Raw genomic sequence first — 15,300 nt, forward strand, 5'->3', positions numbered from 1 at the left:
TTCGTCCAGTGGAGACACATCTTTCACATGAAGGCTTGGCTTCATCGCATTTGACTCGACGTATTCTGAATTATGTCAACAGGACCATTTCAGTAACAGGACAGTAATTCCTACTTGCAAGTTTGGCAACCCGTTCTCACTTTGGGTCCACATCTCCTACGTCGGGGCCTTATTTGATTTGGAGTTTCAGCTGACATTGTCTTTCAAAATTCTCCAAAGTCTTCCCAGGGATCCAATGGAATTGTCAATGATGTTGTGACTGAATAAGCAAGTGATACGATGTAACCTCTAATATACCAAGTAAGAAGACTTTGGATTGAAACTTTAAATAGCGTAGGATACCAATATATAGTCCCGCCAATTTCATGCATATGGCAGCTCCCCTTTTTTAATTCTCAGCCTTATGTGATGTGGAGGGTGCATATAACAGTGCATATATGAGTCGACCAATCCATTGACATCCTTTCTCTGCTTGACATCCTTTGAGATTAAAAAAACCCTTGACATGGTGAGATATTAAAGATATGCTGTAAATCCTCGTCCGTATGCTTGCCGCTAGGCGGGCTTGGTTCCCTAGTATTAGTTTTCACTTCCCCCATTCAAACATTAGAAGATTGAGGCTTTCAATCTCCCCAACCTGTATTAGCTACGGTCGAATAAGGCCAGCCACCCTCCATTTATTATTGTTAGAAGCCTACAAAGCTCCTAGCCGTCTTAGATAGTCATAGACTCAATGTAGACGTTAATTTAATCAATCAATCAATCAATGCTTGCCGCTTGCTTGATTCGGCAGCAGCCTCGCCTGAGTCACAAGGCTGACAACTTGAAATATACGAGCAAACCAATCAGCTCCGATTACATAATGCCAATCCCTGTGCTTCACCGCCTCATTCCTTCATCCACAGTTACATGAGAAGTATCATGAGCATCAATTGAATCCATATTTGGTCTCGACATTTATGTCAAAGAATGGGATTGTTATCCCCTTGCCTGACTCCTCTTTCAACGACACAGTCAGATACTACGAATTAAGCATAATGAAATTCTTGGCGGATGGCACAGGAACTGGAATTGATATCATGTAGTACTCTCACTATGGAACGGTACAAACACGATGGCACAGTTTTGTTCTTATGCATTCACGCGCATTTTACGGATTTTGGGATCGTCCCGATTATATGGGAACGGGAGCAAAAGCAAAGAGCCGATCTGGCGACTTACGGGCTTCAAAATTACAAAAATAATTTTTTCATCTTCTGCGACACCTGAGTGATTCGAACACTCGCTCCCGAAGGAAATGCCTGACTCTGTTTGATACAGTAGCAGGGCATCGCGTTAACCACTCCGCCAAAGTGCCGATTTGATATGCTTGAGAACTGCGTTTATGTATATAACTTGTATGCAGGAAATGGTAGGGATTGCAGCCAAATATCAGGCTCGCTCCAGCGGGTGGGTGGAGCAAGCCATATCCAAGAACCCGCATGGATCCACATCGCGCGGTTATATGCATATAGAATTTCTCTTCCTCGATATCTTTAGCAAGTGTTATGGCAGTTTCAAAGTGGAAGCTCAGCAACCTGCCCAACGTCCAGTGGACTTGGCATATTCCATCTCCTGAATGAGCCTCACCCTGCGACTTGCAACAAATCTTTGAGTAATGTGGCTTTGATCAAGTGAAGGTCCGCCGCCGTTGATCCTTTGGTTGGTCTGAGCCTGTTGATTTCAAGGTGGGCAGTTTTAACATGAAGTAAATTTGTTCAATGCCATCAGGCGGGATGTGCCCATTAACGCTTGGAGCTGTATCGTCCACTACGACATTAACAATCCCCCAGCGTCCTCTGGCAGAAGATTAACAACAGACGAATGTCATGATGAGATGATGAAAAGAGTAACGGGTTCAGTCATGTTCACTACTCGGAGTAGGATGGATCTACGAACAGCTAAATCTACCTTATAGCACAAATAGAAGTCGTTTGATTCTCCACGTTGCCCATATTACCACTAGTACCATTTTTTCTATGCACATAGTGTCTATACTGCTTATATGTGTCGAATGTGTGATGACTTTCGAAACATAATGTCCCAACACTTTACGCGTATATAAGAGAATTATGGCGAAATGTGAATGGCGCTGAATACATGAAAATAACTAATAAGTTTGATATCGATCTAGAGTATCTGAGATTGGAATCAACCTCTTCACCCACATTAAACCCTTCATTATCCGTCCTATCTGTGTCAAAGAAGTCATTACCAGCTATTCTCACCAATCCCATCCCAATCCCATGTATAACTAATTTCCCTCATCACCGGCCGCCATTCTCCACATACACATTCTTGTATTCCCATCATCAAACATTTCCACCTCGGACATAAGATACAATACCGAGCTAATGACAGTAACCGGTTATAAAAACTCAACGGCTGACTGAATATGAATAATATATGGTGAATAACAAAAGCTGAATGCGATATTGGATGAAATCAGATGGGATGTATTATTATATGCTATGAGTGCTACTGTTTGTTACTGCTGATGAATGCGTTTTAAAATGCTATTTAGGAATGTTTGTTGCCGTCATCGGCCGGTATATATTTATATTTCATTCGTTGAGCAATGGATTGGAGAATTGATATGAAAGTAATAGTAACAGGATCTTGGAAGGTTTCCAGCGCTTTCAATGGATGTAAAATTAAACCAGCAAAAAATACCTGCTTAAAAAGTATACCATACTGTATGTATGAGTTTTCAGAAAACATAAGGAACCTAATAAGTTCAAAATTTCTTGGTTCTCCTATTAATATTTGCTTAAACAAACTACGTTCGTCTACGCGGGATTAGATAAACGGGTATCCTGTTAAAGAAGGAGATTTTGCTCCCAATATCGAGATAGCCATGCTGTATATATTAGATTCCTGCAAGCATATCATAAAACATAGGAATAGAACAAACCAGCAAATAATGGGAAAGGAGGAAATTGTTAAGTTTACTTTATTGCTATGCTATGTAAGATCTTAATTACATCAAGAATATGAAGTTCCCACTGCAAGCAGTTAAAGAATCAATTACAAGATATTGTACCCCGTGAACCACACCATGTACAACTTAACTTAGATTTCCCTCTGCAGAAACCATTCCGCGTGACCATACATTATAATATGCCTCCCGACCATAATGCAGAAAACCATTACATGTGTAATGTGTATGTGTAGTCTATGCAAAGACTATACGTGTAGAAAAGACGCCGAAGTTCCCATTCCCAGACGCCAAATAAGTTGTATGAAAAACCGAAAGGTGGAGAAACAAGCCCTCAAGTCAATCCTAGACGTCTAAAAAGCAAGCCACTTGTAGCAAGTAAGATGTAGAATACACATAAACGGCGAAATCCCATACAAACCTTCCAAGTCCTTCTATCTATCCATCCGTTCCTCTCTCATATATTCAACTACACTAGCCCCACAAATGATACTCTGTATCTCTCTCCTCCACCCTCTCATACTTGACGCCCTCGAATACAGGTCCTTTCCAACCTCTCACATCGCGCTCCATCATACTGATATAAGCTCTGTATGCACCCAAACTCATTGGTACATGACAACCAGGACAGTAGAAATCTTTTTCTACATCTCCTACTCCAGTTCCACTTCCATTTCCATTCCCTTGATTCTGTCTCTGACCAGCATTCCCACAAACATGAACACTGGGATAAAACACTGGATCCTGTGTTACGAATCCACCTTGTCGATACGAGAAATAGCGAGGAGAAAAAGGTGATTCGGTCATCCATTCACCGTTGTTAATAGGATGATGGCGACGACGTCTTTCCCAACGATCTTCTTTGCTAAGGATAGTAAAACCTTCGAGCTCAGGATCATCATAGCTAATACGAGGATGACCACGAATTTTGCGCAGAGAAGGACGCGGGCCGATTGGTGCGTAGACGATTTTAAAGGTCTCAAGGCATTTCAGTTTGAGATCTTGGGGTTTGGAGTTTTGATCCCAGTCGCCCCAAAGAAGACGAAGTTCGACTGGTGAATCGATGAGGGAACTGTCTATTGCGAGGTGTTTGACGAAGGAAAGGGGATGTAGTTCTTTGCTGTCGTTGTTGCCGAAGATGGCTTTGGTGGTGGTGAAATTCGCGGTGTATGGTGAGGCGTCTTCCATGGACGTTGTGGCTCGTCGGACGTAACATGTATCAACTTCGAGATTGAGATAGATGATAGCTTCACAGGCAGAGTTTGGGAGAGACAGTTGCTTGAAAAGGGGTAGGAGCTCATCACGAGCTTCTCCGCATGTGGCGAGGAGGGCTGGTGCTGGACTAAGCGAGACTAGACTCTCTGTTGGGTGATCGTAGGTGATTTGGACGATTCGGGGATGAATTGCTGCTAGTTTCCAGATCTTGATACGGAGTTCCTTTGGTAAAAATGGAAATAAAGTGAAGCTTGCTAGGTTGGAGGACTGAAGCAGCATCCTGGGTAGTTCTTCTGGTAATTGCCACTTCAATTGTCGTACTTCCAAACCTGGAGGCGTTGAAGGCGTAGTGTCAATGATATTGACTGTTGAAGCAAAGGTTGATTCTTTGTCCGTGGTCAGGGTTAGGCGATCATTAGTGAGCGGTGGTGTTGTTGATCCTACAGCAAAGCTCAGGGGATCATCAAGCAGCAGTGACCTTGTTGATTCCATGGCTAAGCTCAAGGGATCATTAGTGAGTGGAGGTGCTGTTGCTCGCTTCCGCTAAGGTAATTGTCAGAAATGTTTGTAGTTTCCTATGTCCCATTATGACAAGATTGACAGTAATTAGCTACTCCCGGTGTATAACAAATTAATTTTGATATTCCTTTGCTTTAATTGACAATCTTACTATAATCTCGAGAGCTTGAATAAAACTTGCAAACGTGCATAGCACTTAAGCTTTGTTTGGTAGCCTTTCAAGAGGGAGAATGTAAGGTGTGTACAGAGAAAAGAAACAGATGGAAGAGGCTTACACTAGACAATTTTTGGAGGCTCTGTAAGCTTCCTTTTCCAATTGACATTGGATCAAGTGAATGGAACATTTCACGAGTCATTGTGGTTCCTGTAGTTCCTATAGTGTTTGTAGCGTGTCTGTTTTGATTTTCCAAATCCTAAATGATGAAAATGTGTAAAGAAGATAGAGTAGGAAAAGATTCTTCAATCAAGAAGATAATAGAGACATGTGAAATTGTTTGGAAGGTTCCATTCACTCTGGAGGCAGCGCGTCAATATCAGGTCGAAATCAGATCGTGCAGCCAATATAACCTTGTTGCCTGTAGATCACCATGATGTGAAAAGTGAATCTGATGATAGGGAAATTTGGTCTTCATACTTCAGACGAGAATTATCAAGATGTGTATCTTTTACCGTCCTTTTGCCGTGCTGTGTACTGAGGTGTTTGGAATCTTCCGAGAAGGATACTTGCTCAAATATGATGAGGATGAAAGGCTTTGGGATGATTGTCCTGAACGAAAGAACAAACCAGAGGCAGTGCAGCACCCAAGTTTCTGTTTCTAGAGTATCTTGTAGACCCCATAAGTCTCATACATGATACCACTATATGAGATATTACTATGGCAACAATGATGTTGTTGCATAACAGTACACGATGGAACATACCATTCATGCATAGTCTTCATCTTCACATGTCAACACATATGGGTGATCTGCCAAAGATGAGGTTCAGATGAAATATCATAATCTAGGATATTCTTCTGTGGTCTTCGATGCAATTCCAGCCGTATGATTAGATGGATATACAAAAAGAAATAATAATAGTTGGCTAGTAGATAGAACTAGTAGTCAATTCTACGCAACAAGTATACAAGAGAAAGAAGGATAGACTCAAGGTTCGGCAAAGAAAAAGAATCAAGAGCATATACTTCAGTTGTTTAGATGACATGATTTTCAGTTGTATATTTCTCAATAAAACGCAGAGTCAAGGGCAAACATGTGTAGATCCTGAGTCAAAGACTACCTTGACCTTCAAGTATTCTTGTGTTTACATTGTGCTCCGTGACCGAAAAGCCCTTATGGAAGGTTCGAAGTGAATTCTCTGTACCATTAGAGACTGACTTTTTATGAGGTTCAAAAGAAGAGGGGGTAGATGTCCTAGATAATCACCAGCGATGAGAGACCGTCATGGTGCTGCTAGATCGCAGACATATGGTGATAATAGTATGAAAATACATCCAAACATGCGAAAGATGAAAGTTCCTGAAAGGTAAATAGGTAGTTAATGTAGGAAAATGCGAGGAGGGAAAATATCTAGTACGACTTTATTGATATTAGAAATTCCCTCGAGGACTTTCCAAAATACCGTAATGTCCATTTCATTTCATAAGCGCAGCTAAAATGACAAGGACAAGGTCCGGTGGTTTCATTCATCACCAAAGCGAACCTGGAACATCGTCATTTCAAGAATATCAAATAATGCGCAACATTTATATCTCCTAAAATCCGAATACCCTCAATTGAGGGCGCATCAATATCCACTTCTGCATACATTAATACTAGTCACTTGGATATGCGATGTCGGCCCAACGTCGAGGAGAAGATCCATTAAATATCGATATAGGCACCAATGCCGATCTTCCACCTCTCGCTGCGCTATTCATGATATATTTTGATATCAAGGCTGGTTATACAATTGGATGGAAACGTTCATTATCAGGCATTGAATTAGATGGAGTGGTCGAATATAGGAGTCTGCCATCGGGTTTACATACTGTGGAGGAGGATCTGATATACTTCACCCACGATAATTATGCAGGACTCAGCGCATTTGTCAACGCGCCGGCGGATGAAGATTCGAGGAATGCGAGGATGATTGCTGTGGGTATTATGGTACCTTTGAGCTACGGAAGACTGGGTAGAAGTTGGAAGCATGCGGAGAGCTTGAAGGATATCGCAAGGTACGACTATGTGATCAATTGGTGGGATACTTGCTGACCCCCTTTACAGTGCGCTTATACTCGACGAGAGCAAAACTGAACGGCTCGAGGAATTCTGGGAGAGCCATAAAGGCGAGGACTTAGGGAAGAGTAAGGAAACAGACTCATTACTAGGTTCCCCTTCAAGCGCAAGATTTAAATTTCGGAATGCACCACCGAAATCGAAAAGTCACAATAGAAACCGTTCAACTTCTGATGGCGCAGCTCTACTTCCTCCTGGACACACATTATCGGTATATCATCCTGCATGGAGCTTACCAAAACTGTTGGAAACATTTGGTCCTATGATCTTCCCAATACATCGGGCTGCACTTCTGAGGAAGAGGATTTTGATTAGTGCTCATGCGCCGGTACATGAGACATGCGATTTTGGTTGGGATACCTTCTAATGTGTTTCTAATATCAACTAATGTCAAATAGTATATGCCATATCCGTACTCTCAAATATCCCTCTTGCAGTCAACGACCTCTTAGAGCCTACCGCTCCACCACAAAGACTCCGACCCCTCTTTTCAATTGGCGTCCACGATATTCCCCTCCTTGAGGATGACCTCAAAGCCTTAAAAAGAAGAGTCACCTCTGAAGATACTGTTCCGACCGACGGGTACGACGAGCCTGGCTGCGGCTGGATAGCCTGCACAACTGATAGTATCCTCGCCACGAAAACCCATCTTTACGATGTCCTCATAACCATGCCACCACCCCACGCATCAGCCTCCACCGCAAAAGTATGGCCGAAGGTCGAAAGTTCTCCCGGCGGCGTTGAACTTAAAGCTACTCAACGCGATCTTCGCCGCTACAAAGCTCTCAAATGGGGACTCTCCCGGACCCCTCACCCGGCCTCTCCAAACATAAGCACTTCCCGCCGCGCATCCACCTCCTCCTACCTCGAGCAATTCCCTTCCCCAATAGACCTCAACTCACCCACCACCACTCTCCCCCCACGAGACGATCCTATGCTCGATATCCCTGACACAGACTTAATCATCGAACCTATATCTTGGGCCGCACTTGCCTACTCAGGATTTATTTGGTGGGCCTCAGCCGGCGAACAACGTTTACATTCACAAGAAGAATGGGAAGCTGACTCTACACTCTTATCATCTCCCCATACGCCAAATCCGTTCTTTACACCCCTTCCCATTAATCAAGCTGGTACCCTGAATGCGGAAACCGAAATGGGTATCATTGCTTATTTCCACCGTCTCACATCACAAATCCTCACTACACTCAGCGATATAATCGATGCATCTGATTCAGACGACGAACGCGAAGACGATCATAACCATTCTCACCACTCTTCATCCCCACTACTCCATAGAGGAAATAGCCTTAGTAATAGTAGTAATAGAGGAGGAGACGCAACAAATGAAGACGAAGAAGACGACGGGATGGGTTGTGTATACATCAGTAGCACAGATATGGAACGCATGGGGCTCGACATTTGGAGCGCGGGAGATTATGTCTTTGTAGAGGAAATCGTCAGGGAGTATTTTGGGAGAAGAGCCAAGATTGAGGGAAGGGGTGTGGATATTTGTGGAGTGAGGATTTGCTAGGTGGGCGGACCTTTCGTGTGGTATTAATATATCTCGTTGCCAGTCAGTCATTGATATTGCTATGGATAGGATAGGAAGTAGGAATGAAGGAAAAAAGAAAAAGAAAAAGCAACAACTTCAACAACCTCAGGAGTTCCGGCTTTGATAGGCAAGGAAAGGAAGTTGTCGGAGTCAGTTCGGGAGTCTAGGAGCAGGAGTCTAGAGTCAAAAATCTTGGAATCTACATAGGCTGGAATTGAATTGAATTGAATTTATTTGATTTGAGGTATGAGCGGGTTATAAAGGCAAGTAAAGGAAGGAAGGGACTGGATTAAGCAAGTCGGCAAGTCAGCGAGTTCAGCAAGCTAGTTATTATTCAATTATATCATATTATGCATTCATTCATGTTGTTCACATTATCCACATGCCTAGAAGGTCGCTCGCTCATGTCAAGCGTTGAAAGGATAGATGTAAACGTTTACATTCATTACATTTCACTACATACAAGACATAACAAATAAACTTATTCATTCATAAACGAAATTTTATTTCTGCTCTGCTTTAATTAAAGACGATGATCCAGATATTTTGATCAACGTCTTTACCTCCAAAAAGGCAAAGCTACAACCGCACATAAAACGAATATGTGTAAAAGCGTTGTGTATAAGACGCCATCCCAAATGCTCATCACGCCTATTGTACAAATACACATGTAAAATTTCCCCAAAAAGAGTCAAGAAATCCCAAACACCCAATAAGTCAGCAAATAGACAGTAGAATTAAATACTAATAGCGTAAGAAACGGTTGGTATTTAGATGTAGAAGAGTTAGACTCATTATTCCCCATCAGTGTCGGTATCGGTGTCCGTTTCACTTTGTTCATCAACTTCTTCTTCAGTGTTGCTATCCTCGTCACTGGAGTCTCGTACAGCTTGCTTCTTCTTTTTTGGTGGGGCACCAGTCTTCATGGCTTGCATTTGACCTGCTAGGGAATCTAATGTGAATTTGTTAGTATAGGTTCTACCAAAAGCGACGAAACTGTAATAACATACCTTCATCTGGTTCACTGATATCATCATCTGCGTCTATTTCCAATGCCTTACTGGCATCCTCTACAACTAGAGTGGCCTCAAGTTTAGTATCGAATCCAACATATGAATCGCAGATAAGATGCATAACGAAGGTATAGCTTCCAGGTTGTGGAGGAGCCTGGAATTGTGCCTTGAGGGTTTGCATGTTGAATGTAGGCTTTCCACTTTCGTCAAATATGGGCTTGTCGAAAGCGAAGAATGTGAAAGGTGGTACAGCGATCTTGCCTTGCTTGCTGTCGGTGAGGAAAACATGCCATTTAGGCGAGTGGTCACGTGTATAGTAAGGGGCGAATGCAAGAGGTGGGAAGACCTGCTTGTTTTCAGGCTTTTCGCCTTTGGCACTCTTCTTGTCGCGACCAAGAATGGCATCGAGGTCATCCTCATCTGGGTCAATGTCTTCCAAATCGAGTTCGTTAACCTTAGGGACATTTTCGCTTCCAGGGGGGATAAATCGTCCTTTCACAACAAATGACACTAATGAACTAGGAGTGATGAATTTCTCGCCTGTGACCTTGAAGAATGCCTTTTCAACCTGTAAACGAGGTAATTGCTTGGCGGTAGACATGGCAATTTTGTACTGGGCTTCTGTGAGTAAGTCATTTCCAACACTCAACTTCTTTCGGTACGCGTTTGGTAGTGCCATATATTGTTGAAGGGTCAAGTGAGTCTTTGAGTCGCCTTCGATTGCCTTTGCAATAGCCGGGGTAATATATGGCAACTGAAGAAGGGGTGAAGCATTTGGTGGTAGAGCTTGAACGATATTTTGAGCAGTCGCGTACGATGCCAGAATAGGGCCGGTGGTTGCGAAAGCGAGAGTGATAGCCGTAAATGCGTTGTTGAGGTCATGGGCGATAGGAGCTACTTCGTATTTAGCTTTATTGAGTTCAGGGTCTTCAAGTTCAGTTCGACCCAAGTATGCCCAGAGTAATGCGAGAGCCTTTCGTCGAGCACCACCATCTAATTCCTCTAGCTTTGTTTTGTCCTTGGTTGATAGACCAGCGGCGGCAGTAGTTCCGTCGCCCTCTGCGAGAACTCTTGATTCCAGCTTGCCAAGTCCTGAATCAGCTTTGTGACCTTTCAAAATTTTCTTGTATTCAACGCCACTGCTTAAAGCGCCAACAATTCCGCCCTCGGTGATGTCTTCTTGGTATTCTTGGAACAGATTGTTTGCACTTTCAATCAAAACCTTCTCTTTCGACATGCGCTGGGTACCATACCACCAGGATCCGACAAGGTAAGGAAGTAAAACTCCCAGAAGAATTGCATATACAAGTACGACATATTTCCCATTTCCTTCAGAGACAATCCAGGTAGGCAAAGCAATTCCAATGCTAAAGCTCTGTTTTCCGTCCGGATGTCCGAATTGTATATAATTATTTCTGATCTCCTCATCAGTAAGCGCCTTGTATGCCTTCGTAATCTCCACGAAATGGTCGTTCAATGACTGGAGTGTTTGGTTCTTGGCTGGGTCTGGTCTAATCTTGTCAGGGTGGAATTTCAGCGAAAGTCGCTTGTAATGTGATTTGATTTCTTTTTCTGTGGCGGACTGTTTCGAAATTAGCCAATATTCAAACAATGTATTCTGAGCCTCAAATTACCTCTTTAATGTCCAAGATATCATATGGATTCCAAATCTTTGGTATCGTTCTGGCTGTGACTTGAAATTGATATGCCATAACAGCAACTATCACCCAACCCACAACCATGGCGATCATACGTTTTATTTTTCGCTGCTTTCTCCTCTGTGCCCTCCTTTGACTATCTATCAAGTCGGCATGTTCAGGCTTGTAATCTGTCTTTATTCGGGGCGCCGTGGCACCTGGGTCTGATCTGGGTCTTAAAACATCCCAAGTCAAAGCTATAGAAACAATGCCAGAAAGGGTACCGACGAAGATTGGGAAAAATTGCCCCTACAACATGTTAACTAACTCTTTGGCAATTTGCGCAGATGTTGCGTACCTGTTCATCGTAGGAATAATCAGTTCCACTCATCTTGAAGTCGTTTTTCGGTCCTCAAGACCTTTTTCCCTTAAAGTTAACTTGCGCGCAAGTGAAGTGATTAATTCGACTTTTTCCTCAAAAGGGCGTTGGCGAATATGTATGTAGCGAAGGACATGAAAGGAACTAAAGTTCTTCAATGAAAGATGTGTTATCATAACTTTTGACTTTTTGGCTCTTCGGCTCTTGATATGTGGCTCGAACTTCGAGCATCACTACCAAGGAAAGCTAGCTACTTCGGGTATAGTCTAAAGCTCCCCACCAATTAGACCGCTGAATACGAACTTTAAATCCAACTGAGATCTGGACAGAGAAGGAAACAGAAGAAAGGATTTATAAAGGATTTATTTTATTCCTTATGTAGCCCTCAATATAGAGAATCAATAACCAATTTGAGATGCTTGAGTTTCTTGATTATGTATAGACATTCGTATTGATTGACCAATAGTTAAGCCATTCTTATTCTCAACTATCTTCATATATCATATCCTCTTCATGGAAACGTATCATCATCGCTCAGACACCCAGCAACTCCAGCATGATCTATATATTAAATCCATCTAATAGCGCCTTGCAATGCAAATTAACATTATCTCCGATGAAAAGCCCGGTCTTGGTATCGTGTCTATCCTTTTTTAGCAAAAACAAAGCAAACTTTACATCTTTCATCCTCTAGAACCGTAAGTAAGACTTCATCATCTAGTGACTGTTTCACCTGGTCGACCTCACTAGGAGTGAGGTTCGCCGGACTGGTGAATATGGAAGTATCAATGTGTCTATACTCCATCAAAGCTTGCATCTTCTTGCCCTTCTTGGACCGTTTTCCTTGAGTGGCTTCCAAAGCAATCTTTTGCTGAGCTTCTACATTTGCTCTGGTAGCTGTTACCAGTGAACATGCTGGATTTACAGGAAATTCGTCATCATCGTCTTCATCTTCTTCACTGGCGTTCAGTTCCTTGTCAACCACCGAGATTTCAGAGGCCATTGCAATCGACTCCTCGCGACCAGAACCTTCACAGCCGCAACCAAGTAGTTCGTGAGTTTGGCATCGCGCATTCATGTCTAATCTAAAGAGATCTCGTAACTCATCGGCTGAGAAACTCGCCTCGTTCTTTTTGCCATCCATGACACTGTCAGCGAGTCCGATCTTGGTGACTTGTCGTTGATAAATTTTTTCATCCATGCCTCCTGACATCAAAAACCTATATATCTTTACTGATCGTTTCTGGCCATCACGGTGAATACGTGCCATGGCTTGAAGGTCAGTTGCAGGGTTCCAATCAACGTCAAACAACACGAGGCGCGATGCCCCGATCAAGTTAATACCAGCACCGCCAGATTTTGCTGAAAGGAGGAATGCAAAGTATTTAGATGCAGGTGTCTTGTTGAATGTGTTCACCAAATCCTGCCGTTTTGCCTGAGGAGTGCTACCATCGAGGCGCAAGAATGGCAAATTCAATGACGAAAGGTGAGACATTAGTAGGTCGAGAGTAGACGTATAGTTGGATACAAGAACTATCTTTTCAGTAGTTGTAGTGGAAAGCTTTATCAGCATACGATTTAGGACTCTAAATTTACTGCTTGCCACAACAATATTTTTCTTCAGGATTTCAGGAGGGATGCTTTCAAGAAGTTGGGCGACATTTGAATTGCTAGGAGTATCTGTGTCGCTCTTCTTGACTAAGAGACTCGGGGCGTTACAGACTTTCTTGAGCATAGTAATAAGCTGTAAAGATGCTTCTGAGCTGCCAAGGACTCTGCCGAAGACCGGGGAGGCAAGAACATGCTGATAGACCTCAGCCTGGGCCTGCGTGGGCTTGCAGAATAGTACATATTCTGTCTTTGGCTTTAAGTATTTGGCGAGTATACTCGCATTGCGGCGTAAAATGAACAACTTGGTCAAGTCTGCCAATTCCTCTTCTCGGGCCGTTCCCTTTTCCATATCATTCTCTGTAGCACCTGGCTGCCTGCTTTTCAAGATTGGAGCCTCAAAACATTTCTTGAAAGTATTGTAGCCATTGAGGAGGCCGGGATTCACAAAGTCCACCATTGTAAAGAACTCCGACAAGTCATTTTGTATTGGGGTTCCAGAGAGGATTACTCGCCTCTCGGTATTCAGATTCCTGATTGCCTGCGCTGATTTGTTCGCAGCTGTTTTTAGGCGATGTCCTTCATCAGCAACGACTATATCTATTCCGCCTCCTTTCTTCAGTTCTTCCTGTACTGTACGTAGCTTTTCGTATCCAATGATCATGACGCTATAACTCTTGCCATGAGTAAAATCGGTGAGTCGAATATTTTTAGAGCCATCAGCGACAAACACTCCTATTCTCTCATTCCCGAGCCACTTATTAAATTCTGCTTTCCAGTTCGCAATAAGAGTGACTGGACAGACTATCAGAGCCTTCTTTATGACGCCTCCCTCGTTTGGATGCTCCGGATTTTGCTTCAATAGTGTCCATAAGAGCGCAATTGTCTGCAGCGTCTTTCCCAGACCCATCTCATCAGCTAAAATTGCACCCTGTCCATTGAAAGATCGGTAACCCATGACACACTCATACAAAAATTTAACTCCCTCCTTTTGATGGTCGCGTAAATGCCTACCTAAGAAAGGATCCACGACAACATCCACAACATCCTTTCCTTTAGCAAGGTGCTTGGGATTGGGACGTTGCATGACGATTGCACCAGGTACAGAAGGATCATGACGGGGAGTCGGAAGACCGTTCTTGTTCTGTGGCATGACAGTTGTTGCTAGTAGAGGATTCTTAAATTGAGACTTGACTGCATCGCTCTTTGGGGCAGATGCATAGAAGCTTTTAGCGGGTATAGTTGAACCTAAGCCACTGTCTTTCCTCTTCCCAACTGTGCTCACAGGGTTACTTTTCGAGATACTAGATAATGTAGTATGAGGCGAGGGTCGTGTGCCTGGACTGTTGCTCTCTGGTACAGGAGATTTATTGCTGTTATTGAGAAATGGTCGGCCAGCAAGAAAATCTGCCTTTGTAATGGTAGCATCAATCTCTACTTCTTTTCCCCCAATACTCAATGTACTGCCGGGTAATAGAGGCTCATTATACATGCAGCGCCCCATCTCCCTGCCATCGATATTCTGAAGCCGAGCGTAACCTCCAGTAACGGCTAGTACTCCATCTCCATCCCACGTCTTGTGCTTTTTCATCGTGAATTTGCGCCTATGTATCATTAGTATGATTTCTAAAGCAGAGATGGAAGGCGATAAACTACCATAATACCAAATAATATCCGTCGATCCCGGATGTATTTTCAGACGAACTAGTGCCTTGACTTGCTTCAACGGGGTTTCTTACGACAACCAAAGGTTTCCGAGGCGCATTGGCAGCCGAAGATGTAATTGGGGCTTTACTCTTTGGAGCTTCTTCGACATCATGTATCAGAAGTCGCCTCTTCTTTGCCACTGGTTTGGTCAAGATTTCCTCTTCAGAATCCGATATGACCTGGACGTTGGAGAAATCATCTACGGGCTTAGTAGATTTTGGCGCATTCTTCAAAAGTGGAGGCCGGAATGGTTTAAACATTTTATCTTCACATTTGTTGTTGAGTGCAAATGCAAAAGACGCGGTGGAGATAAGGTTCGTGTTTATCACGTAAAGCGTGGGACGCGACCGCACGTGATATTTCTTCGCTTACAATCAAGCAGCTCAACTAATCATTGATGATAAAATAATCTA

At 43.1% G+C, this 15,300-nt stretch overlaps 6 protein-coding genes and 1 non-coding gene across 7 annotated transcripts; 2 read left to right on the top strand and 5 right to left on the bottom strand.

Annotated features, from left to right (window-relative positions):
* Positions 1-1,259: 1,259 nt before the first annotated feature.
* Positions 1,260-1,357, bottom strand: SS1G_14675. The gene has a single exon. It is a non-coding gene; the product is annotated as a tRNA-Ser (tRNA).
* Positions 1,358-1,669: 312 nt separating this feature from the next.
* Positions 1,670-1,994, bottom strand: SS1G_12545 (predicted protein; the record flags this gene model as incomplete). The annotated part of the gene is made up of 2 exons (XM_001586508.1): positions 1,670-1,838; positions 1,951-1,994. 2 exons carry the CDS (start codon positions 1,992-1,994, stop codon positions 1,670-1,672), a joined length of 213 nt encoding a protein of 70 aa, XP_001586558.1.
* Positions 1,995-3,451: 1,457 nt separating this feature from the next.
* SS1G_12546 (predicted protein) lies at positions 3,452-4,165 on the bottom strand (the record flags this gene model as incomplete). The annotated part of the gene is made up of 1 exon (XM_001586509.1): positions 3,452-4,165. One exon carries the CDS (start codon positions 4,163-4,165, stop codon positions 3,452-3,454), a length of 714 nt encoding a protein of 237 aa, XP_001586559.1.
* Positions 4,166-4,547: 382 nt separating this feature from the next.
* On the top strand, positions 4,548-4,739 carry SS1G_12547 (predicted protein; the record flags this gene model as incomplete). Its single annotated transcript, XM_001586510.1, has 1 exon — positions 4,548-4,739. The coding sequence occupies one exon, from the start codon at positions 4,548-4,550 to the stop codon at positions 4,737-4,739; it is 192 nt and encodes a 63-aa protein (XP_001586560.1).
* Positions 4,740-6,544: 1,805 nt separating this feature from the next.
* SS1G_12548 (hypothetical protein) lies at positions 6,545-8,522 on the top strand (the record flags this gene model as incomplete). Its single annotated transcript, XM_001586511.1, has 3 exons — positions 6,545-6,927; positions 6,977-7,056; positions 7,387-8,522. 3 exons carry the CDS (start codon positions 6,545-6,547, stop codon positions 8,520-8,522), a joined length of 1,599 nt encoding a protein of 532 aa, XP_001586561.1.
* Positions 8,523-9,337: 815 nt separating this feature from the next.
* Positions 9,338-11,584, bottom strand: SS1G_12549 (hypothetical protein; the record flags this gene model as incomplete). The annotated part of the gene is made up of 4 exons (XM_001586512.1): positions 9,338-9,486; positions 9,554-11,138; positions 11,191-11,502; positions 11,552-11,584. 4 exons carry the CDS (start codon positions 11,582-11,584, stop codon positions 9,338-9,340), a joined length of 2,079 nt encoding a protein of 692 aa, XP_001586562.1.
* Positions 11,585-12,215: 631 nt separating this feature from the next.
* SS1G_12550 (hypothetical protein) lies at positions 12,216-15,147 on the bottom strand (the record flags this gene model as incomplete). The annotated part of the gene is made up of 3 exons (XM_001586513.1): positions 12,216-13,105; positions 13,169-14,784; positions 14,837-15,147. The coding sequence occupies 3 exons, from the start codon at positions 15,145-15,147 to the stop codon at positions 12,216-12,218; spliced, it is 2,817 nt and encodes a 938-aa protein (XP_001586563.1).
* Positions 15,148-15,300: the final 153 nt, after the last annotated feature.

Source organism: Sclerotinia sclerotiorum, genomic scaffold (assembly GCF_000146945.2).
Source record: "Sclerotinia sclerotiorum 1980 UF-70 scaffold_21 genomic scaffold, whole genome shotgun sequence".
NCBI classification, from domain to species: domain Eukaryota; kingdom Fungi; phylum Ascomycota; class Leotiomycetes; order Helotiales; family Sclerotiniaceae; genus Sclerotinia; species Sclerotinia sclerotiorum.